General features: G+C 50.7%; 9 protein-coding genes across 9 annotated transcripts; 5 read left to right on the top strand and 4 right to left on the bottom strand.

Annotated features, from left to right (window-relative positions):
* Positions 1–87: 87 nt before the first annotated feature.
* ALT_4335 (uncharacterized protein) lies at positions 88–4,308 on the top strand (the record flags this gene model as incomplete). Its single annotated transcript, XM_033561158.2, has 4 exons — positions 88–378; positions 434–683; positions 736–906; positions 968–4,308. The coding sequence occupies 4 exons, from the start codon at positions 88–90 to the stop codon at positions 4,306–4,308; spliced, it is 4,053 nt and encodes a 1,350-aa protein (XP_033417049.2).
* Positions 4,309–5,714: 1,406 nt separating this feature from the next.
* Positions 5,715–7,626, bottom strand: ALT_4334 (NuA4 histone acetyltransferase complex catalytic subunit ESA1; the record flags this gene model as incomplete). Its single annotated transcript, XM_033561157.2, has 6 exons — positions 5,715–5,873; positions 5,944–7,106; positions 7,165–7,199; positions 7,256–7,320; positions 7,420–7,447; positions 7,544–7,626. The coding sequence occupies 6 exons, from the start codon at positions 7,624–7,626 to the stop codon at positions 5,715–5,717; spliced, it is 1,533 nt and encodes a 510-aa protein (XP_033417048.2).
* Positions 7,627–8,019: 393 nt separating this feature from the next.
* Positions 8,020–10,581, bottom strand: cef1 (putative cell division control protein (Cdc5); the record flags this gene model as incomplete). The annotated part of the gene is made up of 4 exons (XM_033561156.2): positions 8,020–9,994; positions 10,046–10,389; positions 10,465–10,498; positions 10,556–10,581. The coding sequence occupies 4 exons, from the start codon at positions 10,579–10,581 to the stop codon at positions 8,020–8,022; spliced, it is 2,379 nt and encodes a 792-aa protein (XP_033417047.2).
* A 375-nt stretch (positions 10,582–10,956) lies between these two features.
* On the top strand, positions 10,957–12,380 carry ALT_4332 (ribosome biogenesis protein NOP53; the record flags this gene model as incomplete). The annotated part of the gene is made up of 3 exons (XM_033561155.2): positions 10,957–11,090; positions 11,167–12,102; positions 12,158–12,380. 3 exons carry the CDS (start codon positions 10,957–10,959, stop codon positions 12,378–12,380), a joined length of 1,293 nt encoding a protein of 430 aa, XP_033417046.1.
* Positions 12,381–12,763: 383 nt separating this feature from the next.
* Positions 12,764–13,759, top strand: rex4 (putative 3'-5' exonuclease; the record flags this gene model as incomplete). The annotated part of the gene is made up of 2 exons (XM_033561154.2): positions 12,764–13,092; positions 13,153–13,759. 2 exons carry the CDS (start codon positions 12,764–12,766, stop codon positions 13,757–13,759), a joined length of 936 nt encoding a protein of 311 aa, XP_033417045.2.
* Positions 13,760–14,212: 453 nt separating this feature from the next.
* Positions 14,213–16,653, top strand: ALT_4330 (putative mRNA decapping hydrolase; the record flags this gene model as incomplete). Its single annotated transcript, XM_089599727.1, has 6 exons — positions 14,213–14,369; positions 14,433–14,510; positions 14,566–14,783; positions 15,402–15,576; positions 15,685–16,341; positions 16,406–16,653. The coding sequence occupies 6 exons, from the start codon at positions 14,213–14,215 to the stop codon at positions 16,651–16,653; spliced, it is 1,533 nt and encodes a 510-aa protein (XP_089456065.1).
* A 442-nt stretch (positions 16,654–17,095) lies between these two features.
* ALT_4329 (ubiquitin carboxyl-terminal hydrolase) lies at positions 17,096–17,909 on the top strand (the record flags this gene model as incomplete). The annotated part of the gene is made up of 2 exons (XM_033561151.2): positions 17,096–17,147; positions 17,209–17,909. The coding sequence occupies 2 exons, from the start codon at positions 17,096–17,098 to the stop codon at positions 17,907–17,909; spliced, it is 753 nt and encodes a 250-aa protein (XP_033417042.2).
* Positions 17,910–18,192: 283 nt separating this feature from the next.
* Positions 18,193–19,557, bottom strand: ALT_4328 (MT-A70 family; the record flags this gene model as incomplete). The annotated part of the gene is made up of 1 exon (XM_033561150.2): positions 18,193–19,557. One exon carries the CDS (start codon positions 19,555–19,557, stop codon positions 18,193–18,195), a length of 1,365 nt encoding a protein of 454 aa, XP_033417041.2.
* Positions 19,558–20,256: 699 nt separating this feature from the next.
* Positions 20,257–23,853, bottom strand: ALT_4327 (putative RNA binding protein Jsn1; the record flags this gene model as incomplete). Its single annotated transcript, XM_033561149.2, has 3 exons — positions 20,257–20,262; positions 20,317–23,602; positions 23,678–23,853. The coding sequence occupies 3 exons, from the start codon at positions 23,851–23,853 to the stop codon at positions 20,257–20,259; spliced, it is 3,468 nt and encodes a 1,155-aa protein (XP_033417040.2).
* Positions 23,854–25,507: the final 1,654 nt, after the last annotated feature.

Below are 25,507 nucleotides of genomic sequence, written 5' to 3'. Positions count from 1 at the left end.
AACGTTTCCTCTGTGCCTTCTCATGAGTTATATGGCTTCTGCGGCGACTATCCCAGCATTCACAGTTACAAGACCAGTGTCTAACAGATGTCGCAACCTGCGGATCTCACAGACTCGGGAATTGTTATGGCAGAGCAGAGCAGCCACGATGTGGTAAATCAGACCCTGTCGGGCGGCGAGCCTTCGCCTTCCGACGTTCCTGCGAGCACCAAAGACAAGATCTCTGCTGAAGGGGACGTGGGGGAGACTCAACATACCACCTCAACAACACAGACCACGACGGAAACGAACGATCCCCAAAGCCAACTAGAGCCCAATGCTTCTGACTCATCACTTGCGAAGAATGAGACAGAAAACGATTCTGAACGACCATCGACAGTGAGTCTCTACACGAACGAATATGAAAGTGAATGCGCTACTGAACGGGTTATAGGAAAAGGATATCTCAAAGCAGGGGCCCGGGCCAGTTGCCACGCGAGCACTCGAAATGAACGGGGTAGCCTCGGTGTCGGATGCCGGAGAAGACACGGCTTCCCAGGGTGGCTCGGAGTCAGATGCCAGTCGAACAGACGGTAAGCGTGTGGGCTCGAAGAAGCCGACAACTTTCAAACCCGTTTCTTTCGCCAAGTTTTCCGTGCCCAAAGCCCCGGGAGCGCTTGCTACGGCTAAGCCGTCTGATAAAGGTACAGACAAGCGCAACTTCGTTGGAGTAATTTGTCTACTAACGTGACGTAGCCCCCTCGTCTTTGACTACACCGTTGGGCGGTCCATTGCAGAGCTCTCGTCCGCGCTTGGTGGCCAAGACGACCAGCAGCCTCCGTGACTCGCTCTCAAAGTCGGGAACAGGAGCAGGCAAGGCTGGTGCGGGTGGACCTGATCCAAATCAGGTCTGGAACAAAAATAGACGTAAGGCACTGCTTGCCCTTTCTTGGGAGAACAACCCCTCTCTAACGTCCGAGTTTTACAGCCGTGCAACCTACGCCACCAAAGCACTTGACAGATGAGGAACTCAAGCAGCAATACGGAATTCATATGACCTCTCGCATCCAAGAAGATGGTGGTGGGACCGAGGCGAAATGGGCCGATATCGATGACGACGAAGACGACTGGGCTCCTGAGACGATCGAATGGACTGATGGCACCAAGACGAGCCTTACTACTCATGCGGAGGCAGTACACGCTCCCGGCCAAGACACCAAGACGGCGAACGAAGCGAAGGTCGATTCTCCTGCTCCAGAGCAAGCCCCTGCCATTACAGAGGTGACCAGAATCGTCACGAAGCCTACAACGACTATCGGACCCAATCCTACCGTTCTCAGGCTTGGCGCAAATGCGGAAAGGCAGGCGAAGAGCGCAACCATCTTGTCGAAAGGGCCAAACGACAAGGCATCGTTGTCGTCCACAAGTCCAGCTCCTCCATCTAAATCACCTTGGGCCCCACTGCCGCCTGTTGAAAAGGTATCCCCAGTGATGCCGCCTGTTCAGGTTCAACCTCCCGGCCGTGTTCCTGTCAGAGAACACCAAGTTAGCGAACCGCCTACCGGAATTGTCCACCCAAAGGAGATTGCGGCGGATGACTTCAATCGATCGTGGAAGGACACGCACTCTGGAACAACTCGTGAATTGTACAACTCTAGATCGGGTCGCTATGAGCCTGTACCAGAGAGGAAAGCACCGTGGCGAGCTGAGCAGCAAGGCTTCCGCCCTTCTTCTCTTTTACAGCGGCCGACACCAGGTGAGCAGGCAGGACCTGCGGAGCCATCTCCAGCATTCCAAACTCATCGGTCAAGTGGCCAAGATGCCGGGCATTGGACGCGTCGGCGAACTTCATCCAACGTCAGCGGAGGAAGTGGGAGCTTTGGACGTCGGATGTCGATCGGCCGCCCTGATGGGCCGCAGAGAACGTTTGAAGCAAGAAGAGGCTCGCAGGTCAATGGAATCGTAGACCCGTCCCTTCAGAGCAAAGAGTCGGTGCATCCGAAGGACGCATCTATGCATGAGGCTTCCTCGGCCCGCCATCCACCAGGTCCAACATGGCCTCCACGTGCAGCTGCGGGGCCGCCGGACAGTGTCGCGAACGCACCTCGAGCTGCGTCTCAGTCATCAGTGCCTCCGGCTCCAGAAGCTCAGGATGCTACAGCGCAAGCGCCGCAGGAAGATCCCGTCGCGATGCAGGAACGTATCATGAAGGAAAAGCGACTTGAAGCTCGGCAGCGCAGGTTAGAGCAAGAAGAGAAGGAGGAAGCTGCAAAACGTGAAAGGATTCGACAGAAGCTGGAGGCACTGGGTCCACCGCCCGAGAAACCAAAATCCAAAAACAAGGAGTCTCTGGAAGGTGATAAAGCTGAAGCCAAGGCGTCCCTGACCGTCACGCAAGCAGCACAATCCCCTCCTAAACCCCCGGTACCGGAGCCAACTGGCGAACCGAAGCAATACGGGATGATGAAAGTCCATCATCCCGACGCAGTCAAAAAGCTCGTCGCCGCGAATGAAAAAGAACGAGCTGCTGAACGGTCGGCTCCCACGGTCAATGCTCGACGTCCTGCTTCGCCAGCTCGCGATCCTAAACTGGAGGCTACCACAGGAACTCAGGAGCCTAGCGATTTCCGGCAGTCCCGTCTTCCTGAGAAATTGCCCGAATCAACAATTGAAGAGCCGAGTTCCCAATGGAAGAGTAATCTTAGTACTTCGAGCTCATATTCCCCTTGGTCTTCGAATACTAAACTCGGAACCGCCTCTTCTTCTATTGCCAATCCCTGGAAGCCTCTCAGTAACGATAAGACCCTGGGTAATGGCATATTTGATCAAGCCCTCGGGGGCTTCCCTTCGAGAGACATATCCCTTCGTGGTCCTCTCGGCCTCGACCAACCTCCAATCTCTTCTGGCCCACAACCGTTTTCTGCACCCTCTCGACCCCAACCAGAGTCTACGTCAATCTCTCCTTTGCCTTCTACCGATGTTCGACATGCGCAGTACGACTCTATGACCCCGGTTGTCCGACCAGGGCCAATCGGGCCTCCAAATGTACACCAGTCTCATTGGCAACAGGAACCGCGTGTTACCGGTACTACCGCTTGGAACAATTTCCACGCGGTTGCTGCTAAACGTGAAGCGGAAGAGAATGAGAAGCTCCTGAACGAGATGAACACAATGCGGGATAGCCAGCCTTTGCATGTCACATTCAATGAAACATGGCGACAGGTCCGCACTGGCGACCAGAGTGGACAGAGGCAGGTTGTCGGTATCCATAGACCAACCGACACTTCAAGTTCGATCTCTAACCATCTGCCTGGTTTCGATCATCCTGTCGCGACTCTACCCTTCGCTGATACTCATGCTCGTCCACTGAGCAGTGTGCCAGTTCGCAGTTCTCGATTCTTCCCTCAGGCCACGGAGCAATATAAACGGCCAGCCTTTGAGGAAGATGAGCATTTCCGAAGCCCCTCTCCGCCACCACCAGAGGAACTGTCGAGTCATCCAGTATATATGAGTGATTCTACCCGACCTTTGGTCCACCTTCCCGCGCCTAAGCCCATTGTCAAACTTCCCCCAAAAATCGTTGCACCGCCACCACCTCCTACATTTGCTTCTATGGTTGCCGCTCCTCCTCGCGTCCCAGCTCAAGCTCAACCCGTCTCGACTGCAACCTCCTGGCAGGAGAAGATCAACTGTCTTTTCGGCAAGAAGACCGTACATGAGAAGAAAAATGCTTTGGCAGTCACGTCAGCATCGAAAGAACCTCTCGATGTTCAGCTTCATATTGCAGCAGTATCTGTATCTCTCCCCCATCTTGCTGAGAATATGACTCAAGTTGGCGACGGAATAGCCAGCGCCAAGCAAGTCGAAGAGACTGAGGAGATCTTCGAGGATCGCGAAGCAGGTTCTTTACCTGTCGTTCGAGTTCCCAATGCTGCACCTCCAGCAGCTTGGCATGCCGCTCCAGCACCATCGCAATCCCGGTTACGGTTCAAGAGTCTCAAGCCGATGCAAATTCACAGCATCGAGCCTTATATTTTGGGCTTCGGTGACAGGGATTCATCTGGCAATTTTCGGGTGTCCATCCGCTTCCCCGGCGCTATCGCCGCGAAAACCGTGACTCTCCCAAAGAAAGCAGGAAGTCATAATCCTCGACAGCGCGGGCCCTCGACTTTCAAACCACGAAAGAATACAAAATCTCGGGAAGGTCCTGGAAACTCTAATACCAAGAAGACAACTACTGCCCAGCAGAACGGCGGCAGCGGCTCTTCGCCCCGGCATCAACCGCGGAATTCAGCGTGGGCACCGCGCACAATTAGCGCATCCCACTAAGCTGGTCCAGCTTATTCATGTAGAGGAATGCGCCTCTATTCTTCGAATTACGTCTGTTAGCTCTGCCGTGGCAATTCTCGGGTTTCGGATATTCATTGAGCGGTTTCTTCGGTATCTGGTGAGCAACGCATGTGGGATATCGAACGGGTCTGCGTTTGCCTTGAACTTCTAGTACTCTTCTCAGTGTCCTTTGCATCGTACATTATCCTCATCTTCTCCCTCATCAGTACTCGATTCGAAGTAACAGTCTCATTTTGAGAGACAAACAATCACACATAACATTCTCTTCCTCATACACCGGCATCACTTCAACCTCGATTCTCAATCGATCAGTCGATCTTCGTGCTACTTAATATGTATCATTCTCCATGCAGCTGTTCTATCACTTATCCTTCGAAGTCTTCCTGGTACTTCAGAAAAGGCACAAGACAGCTCCACATATTATTTTCAGTGCCGGAATCAATATTGCAAGATGAAACAAACACACAACCAGTGCTATATTCAAGTTAGGCTCGTAGCTGATGCTCAACTTACACCACAACGCTAGGTGACGGTAAATCGGGCGCTGAAAATGCTCACTTCTGACGCCACTTGAATCGTCCATTTACGAAGAATCTTAGTCACCATAATGCACGTAATCCAAAACGACTCACTTTTAGTATATCCTCACTGAGCACTCAGGGTTGCTCAGTGATCAGCTTACCCTTCACTCATTGTGCTCAGGGAAGACGATCAATGTGGCATAATGGCCTGTCCTGTAGTAATCCGCTTGTGGCTAAGCCGGATATTACCCAAATAGAAAGGTCGCTTTTTGGTGCTGAAATATCTCAAACAAACCCCCGGCCATCAGCTCGTCCAAACTGCCCGATGGCCTGCATCAAAAGAGAGAAGTGTCTTACTACTCCCTGGATCCTTCTGGACTTCGGTCTTTGCAGTTTCTTTTCGTCACTTACCGTCACCAATATGACGCATCTGATCCCTTGATTCGGTCAGCAGCATTTCCAGGACTCGTAGAGAGGTAAACGAATACTAATTTAACAGTTCAGTATATGTCCGTCTCTCTGGACTTACTGAAACTTAGCGTAGCTCTTAATGTTATGTAGGTTTACTCAGAAGCCACAGATCAAGTATATCTACGTCTGTTGACTAACCGAACCAGGATGGCAGAGGACAGAATCAAAAATCGTCATACTCTAGGTGCTTTGCAAATATCGACAGAATGTGGTATTCAGACATACTCCCATGATTTAACCTGTTGGAAGAGATAATACACAAATCGCTTGAAGTGAACACCTTTTTCTCCATGGGACCCGAACTCCAGCCCAATGTCACCCATAGTTAGACCCAAACACCGTTGCTGAAAAGATACAGTAAAAAGGAAAGATTTAGTGAGACAAACAGGATCATCACCAGTTCCATGTCCGGCTTGAAGCGGTGAACACGGGAGGTTTCCACTGAAGGCGTGCTGGGTCGATCTTGCGAGCTCCCTTGAGTTTCTCTTTTTCAAGACGCTTCTTGTGCTGTTCAACCACGTAGTCGGTGAGAACGATGACCCAGTTTCCTTTCTAATAAGTAGTCAGCTAACTGTTTTAACGGTATATCAAGCTTCAAGTGGGACGGGGTGGGGGCGCATACATAGTACCGCAGCATGTTCAGGACGACCAGGGTCTCATGGACGTCTTTCTCAGTCATCGAAGTTAATAGAGCGAGCTCATTCTCACTGACTGTTTCTCGTCCAGGCTCCATGAGTATTTCGACGAGCGTTTCTCGCCAGTATTGACGGTAGCCCAGTAGACCAAGGTCACTGAGCGGCTTTTCAGGAGAGCCGAGCTTTCCCTCGCGCTTGCTGAGCTCATAGCTGAATGAGATAAGTAGCCGACCGAACCCACGCCGTTGGTACTGAGGTAGTGTCAAGATACACGCCAAATTGTAGCCCTCAGCGGAATCCTTCTCCTTCGAGAAGTAGCCCACAAGATGGCAGCCCGTCTCGTCCCTCGTGCACATACAGTAGAAGAGGAAAGGGTCGACATCGTAGTATAAGGTTTTGTGATCAAGGAAGAGTTTGCTCAGCAGACAAAGGTTACGGCACCAGGTCCGCTGACGGCGGCCATCAACTTCGAAAAAAGAGATGTAGTCATCGCGGTATATCTCGTTGCCGGGAGGATGGACAAGCGTGCACTTGGTACGGTGGCGCTCAAAGGCACGTTTGTCGTCGAAATAGCTCAGACAGAACTCGTCGATATAGATGATATCAACGTCGGAGAAGGAAGCGGGATAAGGCGAAAAGTACCAGGGCTCAATGTCGTATTTGCCCATTTGAAGACGATTCAAATTACGAACACGATGGATTTCCGTTGGGTTCTGTGTCATACTACCGCTCGTTCGCAGTCGTTCGATCTCTTCTTCGCGCGACATGAGTCCCATTGCTCTCTCCTCTTCTTTGATGCTTTTGCCGTCCGTGAAGCTGACATCAAGCATTTCGACATCATCAGACTCCGCCTTAGGGGTTCCGTCCGTTGAGATGGCCTCTGCAGTGACGATGGGCATATTGAGAGGAGTTCCGTCACGGTTCTCTTTGCCACCTGCCTTGGACGGACGTTGCGCCTTGCCAACATTCACATTCTTGCCTGTGAGAAGATCTGGAGTTGCAGAGACATCACGACTATCGGCTCTCGCACGCTTCTGCGCATTTTTGCTCGGCGCTTTGTTACCAGCACCGGTCTTCTTCTTCTCTGGTTTCTCCGGCTGAGGCCACTCAACTTCGTGAGATAGGTCCAGTCGAGAAGCGTCAATCCATTCTAATTGCATGCGTTAGATCGCCCACTCTTCAAAGCACAACGACAGACGGGTACTTACCATCTAGACGTTTGTTGAAATCGACATAGTGAACACTGTATATATCATCAGCATGAGGAACCCCGATGGATCAGAACAGCCAAAAACGCACTAGAAGCTAGGACCATCTTTACGCTGCCTGATCGACAGTATTTCTGCTTTTCTTAGCTCGCCATCCTATAGCAAAGCAAACATCAGCAACCACATTCACTCCCGTTCATGATGTCACGTGATAAAATATCAAACGATGCTGGAAGCAATGGAGGAACAACTGACCTTTTGTACCATCGCCTTAACACCGATCCTACCGCCATGATTAGTCTATGCGACCGATAAAAGCCATATAGGAGACTCTAATAAAAATTTTTCTCGAGTATCCAACAGCAAGATGTCAACTTACCGGATGGTGGTGAGGGTGGCAAAGCCCTTCTCGACAGGGTCAGGTGTCCCAGTGGCCTCCCCATGAGAATCCCGAACTCCCATGGTGATTCAAACCCAAATCTCAATAGTTTGGAGATGTATCTATGACAGGAAACCTGGTTTTGACGACGTGCACGATGAAATATCTGATTCTTTCGCAGGAGTTGATGGAGGTTTAGTTCTGTGAAGCAGCCCGGGAGACCGCCATGGAACCGGTCTTTTCGCTGTCCGCTTTTGGCAACCTCACAAATTGAGGGAGTGACTACAGTGCACAACTTGTTCACCACTGAGTAGGATTCAGGATTTTTGCCTGAATTTGGATATGATACTGGGCATATATGAAGGGAGAGGATCCACATATACTTCTTACTACAATGAAGTATAGACTTGTCTAATAGTAAGAGAATCAGAATAGTGAACTAGTTTACATCCTAGGTATCATCACTCCCTAGGCCTTCAGTGCCACCCATTGACAACTGCCTCTGTCCCAGCAACAAGTTCATCCAGCTCCTCCTTTCTAATCCTGTACGTTTGTTGAGCTTCCCGCTCTCTCTTCAGAACGAAGGCAACGTCGTCGCGGAGCTTCTCGAGCCTTCGCGAGATAGCCGATTCTTCGGAAATTTGCAGGGTCTGGAAAGCATTCAACTCATCCTTCGAGTTATCTAGAGCAGAGCTGGCCTCGACAATCTTGGTTCGAAGGGTCTTTGCGCGGTTTTGATAGCCACCGTAGTGCAGCGCTAGCTTCTTCTCAAGCTTATTTCCTCGCTCTGCGGTAGCTAGCAGAGAAGCCTGCACATTCTCAAAAGCGTCAATCATTCGCTGTTCTTGTCGGTACATATCCTCCTCTTCATCGTCGTCACCGTAGTTGGCGAGCCCTGGGAGGGTGCTGGAATGCGTTGACGACCAATGATCATCAAAACCTTGCAGCCATTCCTGTTGCTGATCAGACGAAGAAACTTCCGCTATAATGGCAGCACGCGCTGCTTCGATGAGTTCATCGTCAAGTCGCTCCAGTTTCCGTGCCTTGCCTTCAACCTTGCCATTGGGAAGGCGGAATTTTTGAGCGTCGTTGGCAATCAATAGAGCAGCTTCCTTAGCGATCATGCCATTGATGGGATCGGTAACGTGTGAGGCACGCGCCATCAGAGCATCTACATCGAGGACACTCGGACGTGGCAGTCCCCGCTGATAGACTTGCGTCTGGCGTTTCAACTCAGCTTGCGCAGCTCTCTCCCGTGCCTCCCTCTCTTCCCGATCACGCTCCGCAGCATCCTCTTCAGAAATCTCCGCCGCAGCAGTTGGCTCTGCAGACTCCGAGGGAAGTTCCTCAAGTTCCCATTCGGTTTCCTTAGGCCTCGGGAGCGACGCCAACTTGCTACGAATACCTTGACTGACGGCTTTCTGGTGCAGTCTGATATCTCTCGGTGTGGTACCAATCAACTGTCCGCCTTCCATCTGATTGAGCGCGAACTGATCTCTAGGAGTTCTGAGTGGGGTTGCCCCTGGACCGATCCCACCGTGCAATGGAGTTGCCCCCAAACCATTGGCTTGTCGGAAAGGAGTCGCCATTGGATTCGGCGTAACGATCTGTTGTCGCCGAGGGGCGATGCCATCAAAACCAGTAGAAGAACCTCCTTCGTGTAGAGGCGTATTCTCACCTCCCAACAAAGATGATTGCGTTTCAGTCAGCGCTCTGATATTTCGGATCTCATTGGCGATATGATCCTCCTCTGGCGGCGCTCTTGGCGTCCTAATCGGCGTCCCGCCGACGATAGAGGTGTAGTTACCGATCAAACCTCGAGTTGTTTCTTCGTCTCCAGACATCTTACTGGCCCTGTCTCCGGCCATGCCCATTTTGATAATGTCCTCCATTTCGCTTTCGCTCACTTGAGGAGTCGGCAGGACAAGCGCTCGTCTCTTACTGCTCTGCTCAGCCTCGCGAATTTTCTGCATTTGGCCAGCCCGTGCGGCAGCAGCGAAAGCGGAACTGCCATTCTTGTCGTTCTTTCTCTTCTTCCTATCCGCGTCTTCTTCCTGATCTCCTTTTCGCTTGTTCGCAAGCTGTTGTTTTCGAGGATCGAACATTTCTCGCTGTCTTTCATTTCGAGCTTCCTCTTCCATGGTATCGTAAAATCCAGGTGCTGCTGGCTTCTCAAATGGGATGTCCGCGTTGTAGTCCATCTCACCCTTCTTGCGGGTAACAACCTTGATATTGATGCCAGCATTTTTGAGCTCACGACGTTTTTGCAGGACAGCGAGTCTTCGGGACTCTTCGAGTTGCCGTTCTCTGGCCTTGCGCTTCGCCTTCTTTCCTTGGGTGTTCGCCAAACGAGCTCGAGCTTCACTTAGCATTTCCTTCTCGTCTTCATCGAGATCAATCGTGTCGGGACGGGCAGGTTTTGATTCCGGATCGGGATCTAATTCGCCGGGTCTTCAAAATATCAGCAAAGCGAACGTCTTTGCAATCAGTGCTACCTCATACCTTAACCGTCTCACATCGTCCGCACTAGGCGCAGCCGCCTCGCCGCCAGAGGGACCTCCCAAGCCCAGCTCATCGTTTTCCCTGGCCTCGGCTTCATCTAGCAGTTTCTGATAGCGTTCAAGGCATTGTGTTGCTGTCCGTCCGACAATAGGGGCGATTGTCCGCCATTGTGTTGGCATCAACTTCGCCAGATGCAGCAGCTTCTCGTCTTCTTCCCTCGACCATTCGACCTTGCGAATACCAGGATCCAACCACTCTACCCATCGTGCTTTGCATTGTTTAGGGGTCTTCCTCGCAAGGAGCGAAGAGACTCGCGCCCATTGGTTCAGGCCGTACTTGGATACCTAGATGAAAGAAAGACGTGTCAGCTCACAAACTCTATCGGGCGTCCTCCAAATGAAGTAGAACGCGAGACGTACAGCCGCCCGGAGAACTTCATCCTCAATATTGGTCCTAATCACCCATCAGCCATGCCGAGATTCTCAGAATCGAAAGGGCAGATAGACTTACCAGACTCCTCCTTTAACAACGGGCATGGCGAAGGTGGTCGCTCAGCGCGAACAATTTCCACCAAGAAATATGGGTACTGATATACAAATTAAATGATCTTTAAATTTCTCTGATGCAGTAAATGAAACTGCACTGGCCAGAGTCGATAGAAAATCGACGCGGTTCAGAAAGCGAGATACAAGCAGGAAGGTCTTTAACCTGAGCGGTTTAACTTGAGCGGCCACACCAGTTACGCCGCAAAGGAACATTAGCGCGGCAGCCGCCCTAGCGTCGCCCCCGCGATACCACATTAGGTAAGCGGGTCCAGATTTTTGGAATTTCTTCAGATTGTTATCGCAGCGACAAAAAAAGACACAAAACTACAATTTGACAAGTTGAATCTGATTGCAAAGGGCTTCATAATGTCGGCTGTGGTTGAAGCTCCAAGTCAATTCAAGCAGCCTTCCCGTAAGGGCAAGAAGGCCTGGAGAAAAAATGTCGACGTTACAGAGGTCCAGGAGGGCCTTCGTGTTCTGAAAGATGAAGAAATCAAAGGGTATGTGCCCTCGAATGGACTCTTACCTAGAAAGCCGGTTCCGATCTTATATGCTGATCTAATTCCTTCTATACAGTGGTGTCCTAGCAGAAAAGCCTTCAGAAGAATTGTTCGTCATCGATAAGAAGGGCTCCGCCGAGATTAGAAATGCATACTTCAAACAGCACAAGCCTCTGAAGGCCGATGAGATTCTAGCCCAACGCTCTGCAATTCCTGCAGTGGATACCCGCAAACGTCTGAACTCGAAAGTCACAGACGGTGTGATCGAACCGAAATCCAAGAGGCACAAGAGCGACTGGGTCACCCGCAAGGAATGGCTGCGCTTGAAGCAGGTGGCCAAGGAAGCGAATCCGACTCAGAAGGCGGAAGGAAGCGAGATCTATGACCCATGGGCAGATGCTGAAGATCCAACACCTGTTGAAGACCCTAAGTTTGATTACCTCGAGAAGCCCAAGCCCAAAGTTGCACCTCCGACGATCAAGCAGCCTCCAATCTCACTTGCCGCGAATGGAAAGCCAATCCCGTCTGTTCGTACACCAGATGCTGGCATCAGTTACAACCCGTCATTTGAGGATTGGGATCGTCTTCTACAAGAGAAGGGGCAAGAAGCCGTAGAGGCAGAGAAGAAGCGCTTGGAAGAAGAGCGAAAGGAGCAAGAGAGGCAGCGCCTTATTGAAGAGGCACAAAATGATGACGGCGAAGTCAAATCTGACGATGAGAGTGCCTGGGAGGGATTCGAAAGTGAATACGAGAAACCAGAGTGGCTGAACAAGAAGCGTCCGGCTCGGAAGACGAAGGCAGAGAGAAATAAAATCAAGAGGCGCAAGGAGGCCGAGAGGAAAGCTAGATGGGAAGCCAAGATGAAACAGAAGGAAGAGCAACTTGAGCAAGCCAAGGCTATCGCAGAACAGGTGCAGAAGAGACAAGTCGAACGCAGCGACGAGTCTGGCGATGATTCTTCCGAAGAAGGAGATGACGTCGCCTTGCGGCGTAAGCCATTGGGCAAAGCCCGGTATGTTTTTCTTGATCTTGATTTTCGGATCTCACACGTACTAATTTCGCAATAGTGTGCCCGAGAAACCATTGGAGGTTGTACTCCCAGACGAACTCCAAGACTCATTACGTCTACTGAAGCCGGAAGGAAATCTACTAGATGACCGCTTCCGCACGTTAATAGTGCAGGGAAAGCTGGAATCTCGCAAACCGGTGACACAGGCCAAGAAGGCAAAGAGAAAGCTGACGGAGAAGTGGACATACAAGGACTTCAAGGTCCCAGGCTTGGAGATTTGATAATTGGGTTTCCGTTATTTTCGCATTTCATAAAAGCGTTTTGCTATGAACTGGCTCTGCAATATAGAAATCATTCCACATTCTCACTCTCGCAATTCATCTCAGTCAATCAAGCTGCTATTATGCTGTGAACCAAATGCTAGGTAAAATATATCTGGTATCGGCTCTATAAACCATAGATTCGTGGAGCGCATTATACAGCAGTGTTCGAGACTAAGATGGTTGCCTGAGTGGGGCCTAAGGTCGTCCAAATTTTTAGCGCATCTATCTAATCGCTGATTTTTTGGGGAAAGATATGGAATGCTACAACCATACCCTTCTCAACACCACCTTCTCTTTCACTCGGACCATCATGATGCTTTAGTATCGCACATACCTTTGGCATGGACGTCAATAACCTTTCCAGTAATTGGAAGAAACTTCAGGAAACGCTGAAAAAACAAAGCGCTTCCTCGGCCGCGAAGAAACGCAAGACATCGGACCGCGAGACTCAAAATGTTACGACCAAGAAGCAGAAAATAGAGACAATAGAGCGCAAAAAGTTTTCATTAAAGAAGAGAAGAATGTCCGAGGGACAAAAGCATGGAGGGGACAAGAGCGCACAGGAATCTGTGGTGAAAACTATTTCCCGCAAAAGCTCTACGGCTACGATCTCCGAGCACTCACGGACGGAGTCCAGGACAGCAAAAGTTAACGAGGGCCGTTCACCTACGTTAGTAATATCTATCCTATCTCCTATATATACTATCTGCATCGTCTAACCCCCCTTCAGTGCAGAAATAGGTAAATATGTCGCTATGGACTGCGAAATGGTGGGAGTCGGTCCCAACCCCGATACCGATTCTGCCCTCGCGCGTGTCAGTATTGTCAACTTTAACGGCGAACAAGTATATGATTCGTACGTCAGGCCCAAAGAGATGGTCACAGATTGGCGCACGCATGTGAGCGGCATTTCTCCCAAGCACATGGCGGAGGCTCGGTCGCTCGAGCAAGTCCAGAAGGACGTTGCAGAGATCCTTGACGGGCGAATACTCGTTGGACATGCTGTGAGCAATGACTTGGATGCTCTTCTTCTGGGCCATCCCAAGCGCGACATCAGAGACACAAGCAAGCATCCTCCTTACCGGAAGATCGCGGGTGGTGGCTCTCCACGCCTGAAAATTTTGGCGTCGGAATTCCTAGGCTTGAATATTCAGGACGGGGCGCACTCTAGTGTCGAAGATGCTAAAGCTACGATGCTTCTGTATAGACGAGATAAAGAGGCATTCGAGCGGGAGCATTTGAAGAAGTGGCCAATTCGCCTCGTCGTCGACAAAAAGGAAAATGGTGAGGACCAGAAGAAGAAGAAGAAAAAGAAGAAGAAGCCTCGTAAGAGGTAGTGCAACCTCATAGCTGCAGTTGGAGACCTTATATACCCCTAGACTTCTGTCTCTTGTGTACATATCGCATCATCCCTATTTTGAAGGACCGGCTTCGAATAATCAGATAACTCAGGAATTTTTTTTTTTCTCTCTATTTCTGATTAAACCCAGTATATACCATCGTCATTTCATTTCCATGTTTGGTCCAGCATCATTAAGTATTTCTGCTGGTCTATACTACATTGAAACTGCAGCAATTTGACCGTTTGGGGATGGCGCATTTCCTATCCACTTAACGCGGGTAACGCGTCGTGTCAGCTCGTTCCGAAGAAGAACCACTGTTACAGCAAAACATCCCTTCTAAAAGTACAGGCGTTGAACAAGCGCCAAAATTAATTTTTAACACCTCTTCTGATTGCTTCGCAACCTGCACAAAGTGATCGACAAGTCTTCCCGTCAGCTGGTTTAGAAATGTTCGCCATCCAAGCATCTCAAAAGCAGTCATCCGCAGCCGATAATGAGAAGTTGATGGAGAATTGCACCCCTAATATTCTTCCCTGTAGAATCCACCATGATGGGTTCGTGGGATCGCTAGAGCGTTTCTGGGACCCCGTATCGGATGAGAAAGGTAAGCGTTGTGTTAAGCATACGGAGTCATTCTTCCCTCAATCTTCTGCTAACATTCAAGTAGATGAACGCCTACAAACTGCTTACTTCCGAGGACGCAGACTTCGAGGCCGACGTGTTGTAATTCCGGAAGGCTATCAAGGTATGACCTGCATCTGCTGACCATCGGTAGTACACTATTTAACCTATCCCTACAGGAGTAGTTGTGCAGCCTACTGAGCGTGTTCTACCGCCTAAGAGAAGGGATACTATATATGAGGCCGAGAATATTCAACCCGAGCAAGAAGAGCCCACAAAGGTTCTAGAAAAGCAAGCTACTTTTGACGAATTCGTGGTCTGGGGCCATGAAGAGGTGCCGGCGGCCGATGATGCTTTCGTCAAGGGGGTCGAAGAATGGTTGAAGATGGCTGAAGCGGTATGCAGAGACAACAGTTAATTACCTAGACTCGTGGCTAACTTTCAATCCAGTTACATACGCAACCCAGCGACGCAAAGACAAGTTCCACTTGAATTCTCACTGCTATTTAAGCTGAACCAATGGCTTATCACCACTCATCCGAGCCTGGATGCAGGCCCAAGCGCCTGAGCGATTTGATCTTGAGGCGCTGGCCGCTCAGTTGCAGGTGCAATGAGCACCTAAGCAGCATCGGAATAACACCGAACTGCTCGTTCAAGTTCTTTTCACCTCAGGTTAGCGGATCGGCGCCAGACCGTAATCGAGTGATGCGAAATGTTGCCCGGGAAATCAGCCGCTACTTTGTGTTGATTTCTACTCACATCTGATGCAAGCAATGGGCTGAAAACTGCAGCCCGGCAACGAGATTACACCGCTGCAACGAGGTGTCCACGTTGTGTCGTTGGAAAGGCGATGCGACTGCCGGTATCTGCTAGGGATAAAGTCATCAAGACTCTTCATTTTCAGCCTAGTGCCCTTTCTACAGCATTTTCTATTTAGAAATTTTACGATTCAAACTGCAGATGTTACCTGTCTGCGTATTGATAAGATAAGCTCTTGACCGCCTGATAAGTGTAGGTTCTGCCCGAACGATTTGGGGTAGGGATAACATTGAAATTCCGAACTGCCGCCTTCATTGTTTTATATTCAGGTGTCTTCTTCCAATTCACAATGCAGATCCTCGGCAGTGGTGAGAAGATTACCCCTGAGGCTTTGATTCCCAAGTTCGAAGTCGACAGACTCCTCAAGCAAGGTAAAGATCATCTCCGCTCAACTTCAGACTCACAAGAAAGGGTGTCTCTGATACTCTTCGCACCATATACTGAATTGACCGCATGTAACTGATTATGGGACTTCATAGATCAAAGTGGCCGCCGTATCGCCATACTCGGGTCTATTGACGGCAAGCAAGGCATCCTGATCGCAGAACGAGCAGCATTCGCAACGGAATCCCTCGAAGTCCTTAAAGCATTCCACGCTGCAATCAGCAGAGTAAACAATCTCGGCGACAATGACATATACCGATGGTACTTGGCGAATTCGGGCGCAGGCCAGGGTGAACAGCAGTTTCATGATCTCAAACTGAATCTCATCTGGCCTTGCACGGAAAAGCACATCAAAAAGTACTCGGATCAGCAACTACGCATGGTGACCGAGACGCCGGAGATCTACCGTGACTATGTGCGGCCGTATATGAGCGCTCAACGGGAGGAAGGTAGACTGAACTGGGTCTTTAACATCCTTGAAGGCCGGACGGAGCAGGAGGACGTGATTCTCCGAGACGCGGGCGAGGGTCCCGATGATGGGTTCCTGATGCTCCCTGACCTCAACTGGGACCGGAAAACTATGAGCTCTCTGCATCTGCTCGCTCTTGTGCAGCGACGAGATATCTGGAGTCTCCGTGATCTCAAAAAGAAGCATATTCCCTGGTTACGGTATCTGAGGCAGAGGCTGCTTGAGGGAACAGTGAAGATGTATCCAGAATTGGAGAAGGACCAGCTCAAGCTGTACGTTCATTGTAAGTATTATTCATTAGGGTGGTTTTTGCCTGGGCCGACGGAGTGTACTAATTGCGATGCTAGACCAACCGACCTACTACCATTTCCACATCCACGTAGTCAACGTCATGCTTGAGGCGGGTGCGACACAAGCAACAGGGAAAGCCTTTGGGCTGGAAAACCTCATTTCTCAATTGGAGACTCTGTCAGGGGACCAAGATGCAAGCATGGCGGATGTCAGTTTGACATACTACCTCGGAGAAGCCAGCGATCTGTGGACGAACGTCTTCTACCCCCTGAAGAATGTGTCGAAGCCGGCAATTGGGAACTGAGAGTGTGATAGTCATGGCTGATGATACTTAAAATTATGCTAGAATGCGTTGAATGTTCGTCATATGAAGGAGAAATGTCCATTATACTAGATAGTCTTCTAAGCAAATCTATTCACAACTGACGCTCCAAGCACCTTTATGCTCCCAAAAAGCTGTATCCATTGGGTTCCTGAAATTGCGGGTAGCTCATTGTTTTCTAGATAAGCCCAGTAGGTGGAGGCGTGAGACAGTCGTATGTATGTATTTCCCGAAACGGAATATCTTCAACCCCGCAAAGCGACGTCAATCACCCCTCACTGCGCAACCGTCAGTTCCATCTTTTTACAAACCCCCAACAATCCTTCCATAATCTTTTTTCGACAAACTCCGAGCTCAAATTGATCTGTAATCTACAAAGCTTTCAATCAACAGTGTACAAGACACCTCGAACACTCGACCCAACATGACAGAGCATGTGGATGTCCCCAACACAAACAAGGCCTTCGTGCCTCTTGGTAAGTACTATATCTCCCAGCTCATCAACGATCCAAAGTTTAAATACTAATACCTCCGTAGAAAACAACCCAGAAGTCATGTCCCACCTCGTCCACCAACTGGGCCTCCCACCCACCCTCGGGTTCACAGACGTCTACTCCATCGACGAGCCCGACCTCCTCGCCCTCGTCCCCCGCCCCTCACACGCCCTTCTCCTCGTTTTCCCCGTCACTCCGTCCTACGAAGCCTCCCGCGTCGCTGAAGACGGACCCTTATCCGAATACACCGGCTCCGGACCCGGAGAGCCAGTAATGTGGTTCAAGCAAACGATCCGCAACGCCTGCGGGCTGATCGGACTCCTGCACGCCGTGGCGAACGGTGAACCGCGCAAACACGTCATCCCTGGCTCTGATCTGGACACGCTCCTGCGCGAAGCCGAGCCGCTGGGCCCCATCGCCAGGGCAGATTTGCTGTATGAGAGTAAGGCGTTGGAGAGTGCGCATGCGGACGCGGCGCGGTTAGGGGATACGGCTGCGCCGCAGGCTGAGGATAACGTTGATTTGCACTTTGTTGCGTTTGTGAAGGGGTCTGATGGGCGGCTGTGGGAGCTTGATGGGAGGAGAAAAGGGCCGTTGGAGAGGGGACGGTTGGCGGATGATGAAGATGCGTTGAGTGATAAGGCGCTGGAGTTGGGGGTCAGGAGGTTTCTGCAGACGGAGGTTCGGGCGGGTAATCCAGATTTGAGATTCAGTCTGGTTAGCCTGGGGCCTTCTTTTGATTGAGGCTGTTGACGGAGCTTTGATGGTTGAAGTGGTTCATCATTGCGTGGTATGTTACGGATGTGTACAGTAGACAGATTGGGAGGCTATCATGCCTCACCTACAGGCGTCTCGGGCGTTGGAACTGTCTTCCCAGAAAATCAGATTCAGTGCATCATAGCAGTCCGAAGCTGCTGTTCCATATCCCAGATGGACCTTGATATCATGCCAAATCAGTGTTTAAGAGGTAGCTACACAAGATATGTACAAGCGCATTAAATAACCCACCACTGGAAGTACATAAACCTTAGGCTTCAACCCACCAGTCTTTTGAATTGAACTTCAAAGCTTCATTCCCACAGGCCCACCAACCAGCAGTCAAATTACGCGCAAATACTTCCAACGCAGAATATGCCGTACAAGTATCGCCCGTCTTCCGGTTAGACCCTGACCTCGAGAAGAATACCTGCTCAAAAACCTCCTTGAGATTTGGCTTTCGAGAATGCACATCCGGCATGCCCGCGATGACCCTCCGCGTAATAGGTTCAATCGCATCAGACGGCCGATCCACTCTCCTTCCAATAACAAGGATCTCATACGGCTTCCGCCATAGCCCCTCCAGCGGCGTGATGGGCTCGCCCTTTGTTGTCGTCTTGATCCACACCCATTCCTCGTGCACGGACAACCCTGCTCCCTTAATGGCGTCGTATGCAGCCCTGCGTGCCTTTGACCCGTTGGTTATCCAGATTGCAGCGATGGATACACACTCCGGGTTGTCCGGTAGGTGGACCTTCAGAATATCCCCTATGCGCTTAGACAGTAAGCCCACGTCAGAATAGGACTGTGTCTGGTAATGCCCGCTGCGACGAACGGAGCGGTTCGACCACGGCGGATCGAGGAGGATCAAGTTGAATTTGCGGTCCGGAGATAAACCCGGGATAGGGCCTTCGCTCGCCTCGTCCTCAGCCGATAGCGGCAGCGAGCACAGTAAGAAAGTAGACAATGGCGGCACGAAGAAGACATGCCGATGCGTGGTCGTTTGCTCACGGTGCTCGAGCTCGGGCTCCGCCTTGCAGCGGACATCTAGCAAGGCTTGCGCCGAAGACGTATTCCTAACCATAACGTTGCAAAGTTCCGGCCTGGATCCGAACATATTCATCCCAGGCGACAGGATAACCGGCGGGCCGGTAGGAGCAGGTACACCCAGCGCATCCTCCTCTGAGCACCCATCCTCACACGAGGATGTTCTGCTCCATGCTCCATCTTGTTTCCTCTTCAGCCGCGTCTCTTCCCCTCGGATCTTTCTCGCGCGACACCAGTCTGCAGAGTGCGAGTGGGCGCGGCTAATCTCCTGCAATGCCCTCCGAACTAGAGGCTCAATGATCTCGGTCTGGTAGGTCCGTTCAGAGACGGGAATTCTACTGAGAACTCTAGCCCTCGCAACATCTGATTTGGGCTCGGTGGATACTGCGTACGGCTTCTCTAGGGGTTCTGAAGATAAGAGAAGACGTTTTCTGTGATTATCTATCCCATTCCCGGCAGGGTAGAGATTGCACAGCGTGGCTCCTAACTGCACCGGTGTAAGTTCCTGTGCGGATGCGATCGACGTCGGGATGTCAATCAAGAAGATCGTTTTTTCTGCATTTTGGTAGAGGATGGAGTGTTGTGGCATCATCCCATGGTGTGGTTCCCAAGTTGATCCCAAGTTCGATGGTTAAAGTGTTGTTACAAGTAAATGGATTTCGGCGACTACGCAGCATCATCGTTTTTCAGAGGCCCCAAAAGTGTCAGCAATATCAGCAGCACCAAACCGGAAGCTGCCACCATTAATAGGGAACAAATATGGAATTTAAAGACCTTTTCACATTAAAGTATCTTGACAACGACATAACATGGTGCATCTTACTTGCTGTACAGGTGTTACAATTCTATACATGAGACTGCTCATGACTGCGCGTCACACATTCAAAAACTTATAAAAATCCTATATAAGCCCCTCTGCCTCTGAGTGAGGCGTCAGAGCTCTCAAGGCAAGCAGCGGCTGTAGCCACCGCCGATGAAACTAGATTTGACAAAACTGATCATGATCGCACCGTATGCTCGGATGACTGTCGTGATTTCAAGACTCGTTGACAGAGTATGAGACCAGCTAACTCTCAAGCAGACACGAATTGCAATACTTTTCCACGTGTCGTTCCTCTTCCCCCTCCCCGAGACGTACCAGCGTCAGTCTAGGTATGTAGGGTCGTTCCGCTCCAGAAAAGCAGGTATTCCGTTTTTGATTTATGCTGAAAACAAACAGGAAGAGATAAATTTGTACAAGGCGTAGACTTTCATCACAAAGTTGGTTCAGATGGTCGAACATGCAAAATCAACGCTAAGCAACACAATTAGGTCATGCACCATATCGACCATCTGGAGGTGAACTTACACGTCCGCGACGTCCCCCAGCCGACTGTCCAGGGGCCTGAGGTGTTTGCGAATAGAATTGAGGAGGATACTGATACATCTGGGGCGTGCCCATGACAGGGCTGAACTGCTGAGGAGCAAAGGCTTGCTGGTTCAGTAATTGAGCGGGTGTTCCAGGCATAGGAGCAGACTGTCGAAGACTGTCCAAGGACGGTGTTCCGGCTGGGTAGCCAAAGCTGGGGTTACCCAGAGTAGGATAAAGACCAGCGGGCGAGACGCCCCGGGATTGGGCGGCTAGGTAAGCTTGATATTGCAGCTGTTGCTGAGTGAGGGGCAGCAGGGGATCCTGGACAAACCCAGCACCATTCATTCCAGCAAGTCCGTTAAGAGAGTTGACCGCACCTGTGGGGCTCATGCCATTGACAGCATTGATCGAGTAAGGGTCGAATGGCGCAGCGCCTGGTTGCTGCTCAGAAATGGACCTTGTGTTGTCCATGTTTTGAGCAAGAAGGCCGGGTGCGAACTGTCCGTTATACTGCCTATCCATGGTCGATTGTGCTTGCCGAGAAGTGGGACGATGCTGCTTATTCTCAGAATGACCCGAATGTTCTCGCCCGTGATGATTGTCCCTAGCGCCTCCACGTGAAGATAGTCCAACCTCATCCATGAGGCGCTTGTAGCCTTGGTTGGGAGTTGCCTTCAATTTTGTGAGCACCTTTGCCACATTCTTCACGACTTCTGCGCGCATTGACTCGTCGAAGAAAGGCGTGGTCAAGACTTTGAAGATCAGTGTGGCCCCAGAGGTCTGGTCACTCAAGATCTTCTCCAAGACCTCGTCCCCGGGGCTGAAGAATAGCGCCCTTAAAACAATCTCGCGAGCCTCGGGCTCGTTGCGCTGATTAATCACTTTGAGCACGGTCAGGTAAGCGACCTTGTGAGTGCACAAATGGACCAGATGAGGAACAAGTCGTGGGGCGAGTACCGTACGGCGACGAGGGAATGTGCAGGTGTCCAAGAACCAAGTTAGCAACAAGGCGCCGTTTGCATTTGTCGCGAGCTGTACGCTGTGAAGGGCGATGGCAGCCGCAAGCATCCGTTGCTGTTCTTTTGAGGCGTGGTGGCTCTCGAGACAGGCTCGCATGGCTCGAGCGCCGAAGCGTCCCTGAGCAATTTCCCACATACGGCTTAGCATGGTCTCGAAAATGAAGTCATTGAATGGAGCGCCGAAACGTAGGCAGCATTGTAAGACGTAATTGCCGTATTGGTCAAGGAAAAGCGGCACAGTGTAGGGACGAAGAGCATCAACAATCATCTTCATCTGTGTGGGGGTCTTGGCGACATCGATGATCTTCTGAGCGGCCCAGGTACCGTTCTTGTGAACACCTATCTCAGCAAAATGGGGCACAATGGGAACGAGCATCTGTTCTTTAGTCTGCTCTGAGCAATACTCGAAGAGTTTCTGAACGACAGTGTTGCCCAGATAATCGGAGGACAGTTCCGCAATCTCTGGAAGCATTGAGACTGCAGTTTCCTCAATCTCCTGAATTGAACAAGCGCCGTTGTCTATCCTCTTGCGGATGTCTCGAAGACGTGGAGCATCGAACATCCTGGTCTGGCTGGGTTCAGGAATAGGAGGGATCTCGTCTTCGAAGGCTTGATATGCGATGGCTCGCTGAATAGCAGCAGTGATATTGAGTGTATCATCATCGGTGGCGCCAAATTCCTTGACAATCTGGATCATTTCCGGTTGAAGGTCGGGTAGGGCAGGAATTTGGGGCGCAGACGTGCCCACAGCGTCAGACTTGTCCTGGCCTTCGGAAACACCAGACTTGAAATTCGGGTCAGGAGTGGGGGAAGACTGCACGCCGTTAGGCCCAGGGGTGCCAGATGCGGAGCTGCCGGGGACTTTGGCATAGCCGATCCGAACGGGACCTGCCCCTGGGAAGATCTCCTTGCCATTAAGCAACGATTTGGCTTGCACGGCACTTTCCAGGCGCTCAAAGTTGACAAAGCCGCAGTTCTTGTGCGTCAAAACACGGGTAGACTCAATCTTGCCATACATGCCAAAGATCGCCTCGAGCGAGGTGACAGTCGTGGAGACTGGAATACTGCCAATCCATAAGGCTCGCGTGGGCCCATCTTGGTTGCTTTCGTCAGCAGCCTCTCCGCTCGCGCGAAGACCCAGGTTTTGGCCACCATTACCTCCGAGGTTCATCATATGCACGGCTTCGGATAGTTCATCGTATTCACCGGTTTCGGCAATATGAAGATCCGCAGCACTGAAGCTGTTTTCGAGGCGAGACGGAGTAGCAAGATAGTTGCGAATTGAAGATCTCTGCGGAGGAGCTTCTAACACACCGGCCGTTCTTGCTCGCGGTCGGTTGACCGAAGCATGATTGGCGAATGCTTGCACAGCAAGATTATGTTGATGGATCTGGGCCTGCGTCGCAGCCAGTTGAGCGGCTGTCGCTGCGGCAGAAGGGGTGACGGTGCCAGAAGGAATTTGAGAATAGCGAGTGGCATACTCAAGATCCTCATCGTCTGCGTATTTCTCCTTGGCATTGACAGAATAAGACCGGAACCGGTTGTTATTTTTCATCATCGCCAGTTCAGCAAGCAGTGGCGGCAACGCAGATGCCTGCTGTTGCTCTTGTTGCTGCAAGAGAACATCGACAGATGGTCTTACAAGGTTGGCTCGTGCTTGTTGGGGGGTCTCCGCGAGTCCCAAGTAGTCCAAAGTCTTTACATCTGTATCCGCAAGACCGTCTCTCGAAAATGAGGATTGGCTGGGTGATGCAGGCCCCTCTGAAGACCGGATACTCGTCAGAGTCGTCGCTCGATCTCGCGCACTCGACCAGTTCGTGGAAAACAAAGAAGGCCCGAAAGGACTGGATGATGCAAGGTAATTTGTCCTCTGTGGCATTGAACCAGCCCGGAGACGCGAGAGGGTGCCCGCGTTGCTTGGACCGGCAGTAGTTGCTGCCCTTGCGCCTGTGTCGATGCCAGAAACGCCAGGAGGACGGAAGGGGCTCGTGGATGGTGTAGGCCGAGAGGTCTGAGATATGAAGGTCTGTTGAAGGTTCGCCTCGTTCAAAACGCCAACAGGCGAAAAACGCGAAGGAACTGTGCCAGCCCTGGCACGTCTGACGGGACCATTAATCGATCCGGTAGTCGTAGGTATCAAGTCAGGAAACCCTTCCTGGCTAGGAGACTCGGGAATATTTTCGCGCAACGGGGTCGAGTGGCCACTAGTAGGGGGGCCCCAGATACTCGGCGAAACGCCTTCTTCCGCTTGGATTTCTCGCGCACTATGTATAGAAAAGAAGAATGATCAATACAGAGAACAAAGGCGCAAGTATGAGGTCCTGAATTTTGCAACTTACCGTTTCGAATATAAGCGAGCGCCAAGCTCGTGAGAAGGGGATCCAGCCCCTAGCCTTGCGCCTCCAATTGATCCCCCTGCGTTTCCAAGACCATTGGCAGGTCCAAATGCAGATTTGACAGCGGCAGATGCGGACAAGTCGCTAGGGGAACTGCGCCCCGTAGAAGTCCCAGACATCGGTTGGGTCGTTGGGATATAATTGAGGTTCATGTGACCCTCCTGTCGAGAGACGGGTAGCATTATATATTATAACCCTCCACCTTAAAAGGCGAACTGCTGTTTCCAAGATACAAAGCCGATAATATGCGTAAGCAAAAAAAAATTTTGTACCGGAGTGACTGAGTATGACGAAAAGCGATTTTCAGTTGGAGATCTGAGTCGAAGGAACCATGGGGCACAACGTAAACTTCCGGATACTCGTACAGATACTGACTAAAAGCCCGTCGTTGATCTTGCCGAAGTAACGAGATCGACAATTGACCGGCAGATTGCAAAGGTGAACTCGAGTGGAACACGCCCGGAGAACGTTGCCCGTGGCGGAATCAGATCTGGTGTGTTTTTGTCGCAGGAGATATTCGCAAGTTTCGCACAGCTGCCGAGGGTTCGGAGGACGAGACAATATACGCGATGGATATCAATATGGCTAAATGTAACCGTCTATAAAATGCGTAGACGATAGCAGCGGCTAACTGACGGGTGACTTGGAAGGCCAAGCTGCCACAGTGCTGATATATTAGGTTGTCAGATTTAAGATCTATCACTGCCGTCGCTCTAGAGAACGCCCTGGAAGGACTGTGAAGTAACAAAAAATGTCGCTCAAGCTATGACCGGCCGAGTGAGTGGGATAAAGAAGAAGTGATGATTGACCCGAATCCGAAAGGGACGAGGTGGCTGGAAAACGAGGTGCGCGGCTCCGCAGAGGCAACGCCAAAATAAAGAGAGGATGAAGAGTAGAGAAATGACAGGCGGCAAGCGGTCACTAAATAAATCCTTAAGAGGGAAAAGATTCTTTAAGAAGAGAATATAGAAATGAACTCGGGAGAGAAAGAGGAATTAGATGGAGAGAAGGGGGAGAAACAAGTAGTAGATGATAAGAGGATTGATGGATTTGGCCAGGTTAGCGTACTGGCTCGTTGAGTGAGAGAGGATTGAGGAAGCGAAGAAGAACTTGGGTCGAGGGAACCGAAAAGGGAAGTTTGCTTGGTTTGGTTGGGCTTGGTTCCTGAGGTACCAACTAAGTTGCCGGATCCCGGAAATGTCATGTCGGTTGGAATTCCTAGTTGACACTTGATAGACATTGCGACTATCTTAGAATTGTTTCGATAAGTATCATGCAGTTGACCGACTGTGGTTCTGTTTATTTAAACGCCCAACTCGAAAGCAATCCATTGATCTGACTTGCATCAAGAGAACTGAACTCGAGATCCTCGATGGACTCTTGACCCACTAGGTACGGAGTATGGGAGCTTGTAGCCTGCTATGAAATCGCGCAACATCCGGCCTTCCGCTTCGTATAATTTTCTCGCGCTTTGCTACAATGGCTCGATTCTGTTCTCTTCTAGAAATGCTCAGTATCGATCTACCTACATCCAGGTAGATTTGCTGGTCACGTCGTACTATCGATGTCCCATCTAATTGAAATCTGTCAGAACGTGTTATGTGTAACAATTTGTCTTATACTGAATGTTCCCATAATAATACTTACTTATCGGCTCATACCCATGGGTGACTGGTGTACTCTGGTACTATCTAAGGCACTACGTCCATAAACACAGAGGGACAATTTGAAACAGCAACTCAACCTGGATGTTTCTGAAACGACCTAGCCCCC

This window comes from Aspergillus lentulus, assembly GCF_001445615.1.
Source record: "Aspergillus lentulus DNA, contig: Alt08, strain: IFM 54703, whole genome shotgun sequence".
Classification (NCBI taxonomy): domain Eukaryota; kingdom Fungi; phylum Ascomycota; class Eurotiomycetes; order Eurotiales; family Aspergillaceae; genus Aspergillus; species Aspergillus lentulus.
The sequence above is the reverse complement of the archived record's forward strand: the minus strand, read 5'-3'. Positions and strand labels throughout refer to the sequence as shown.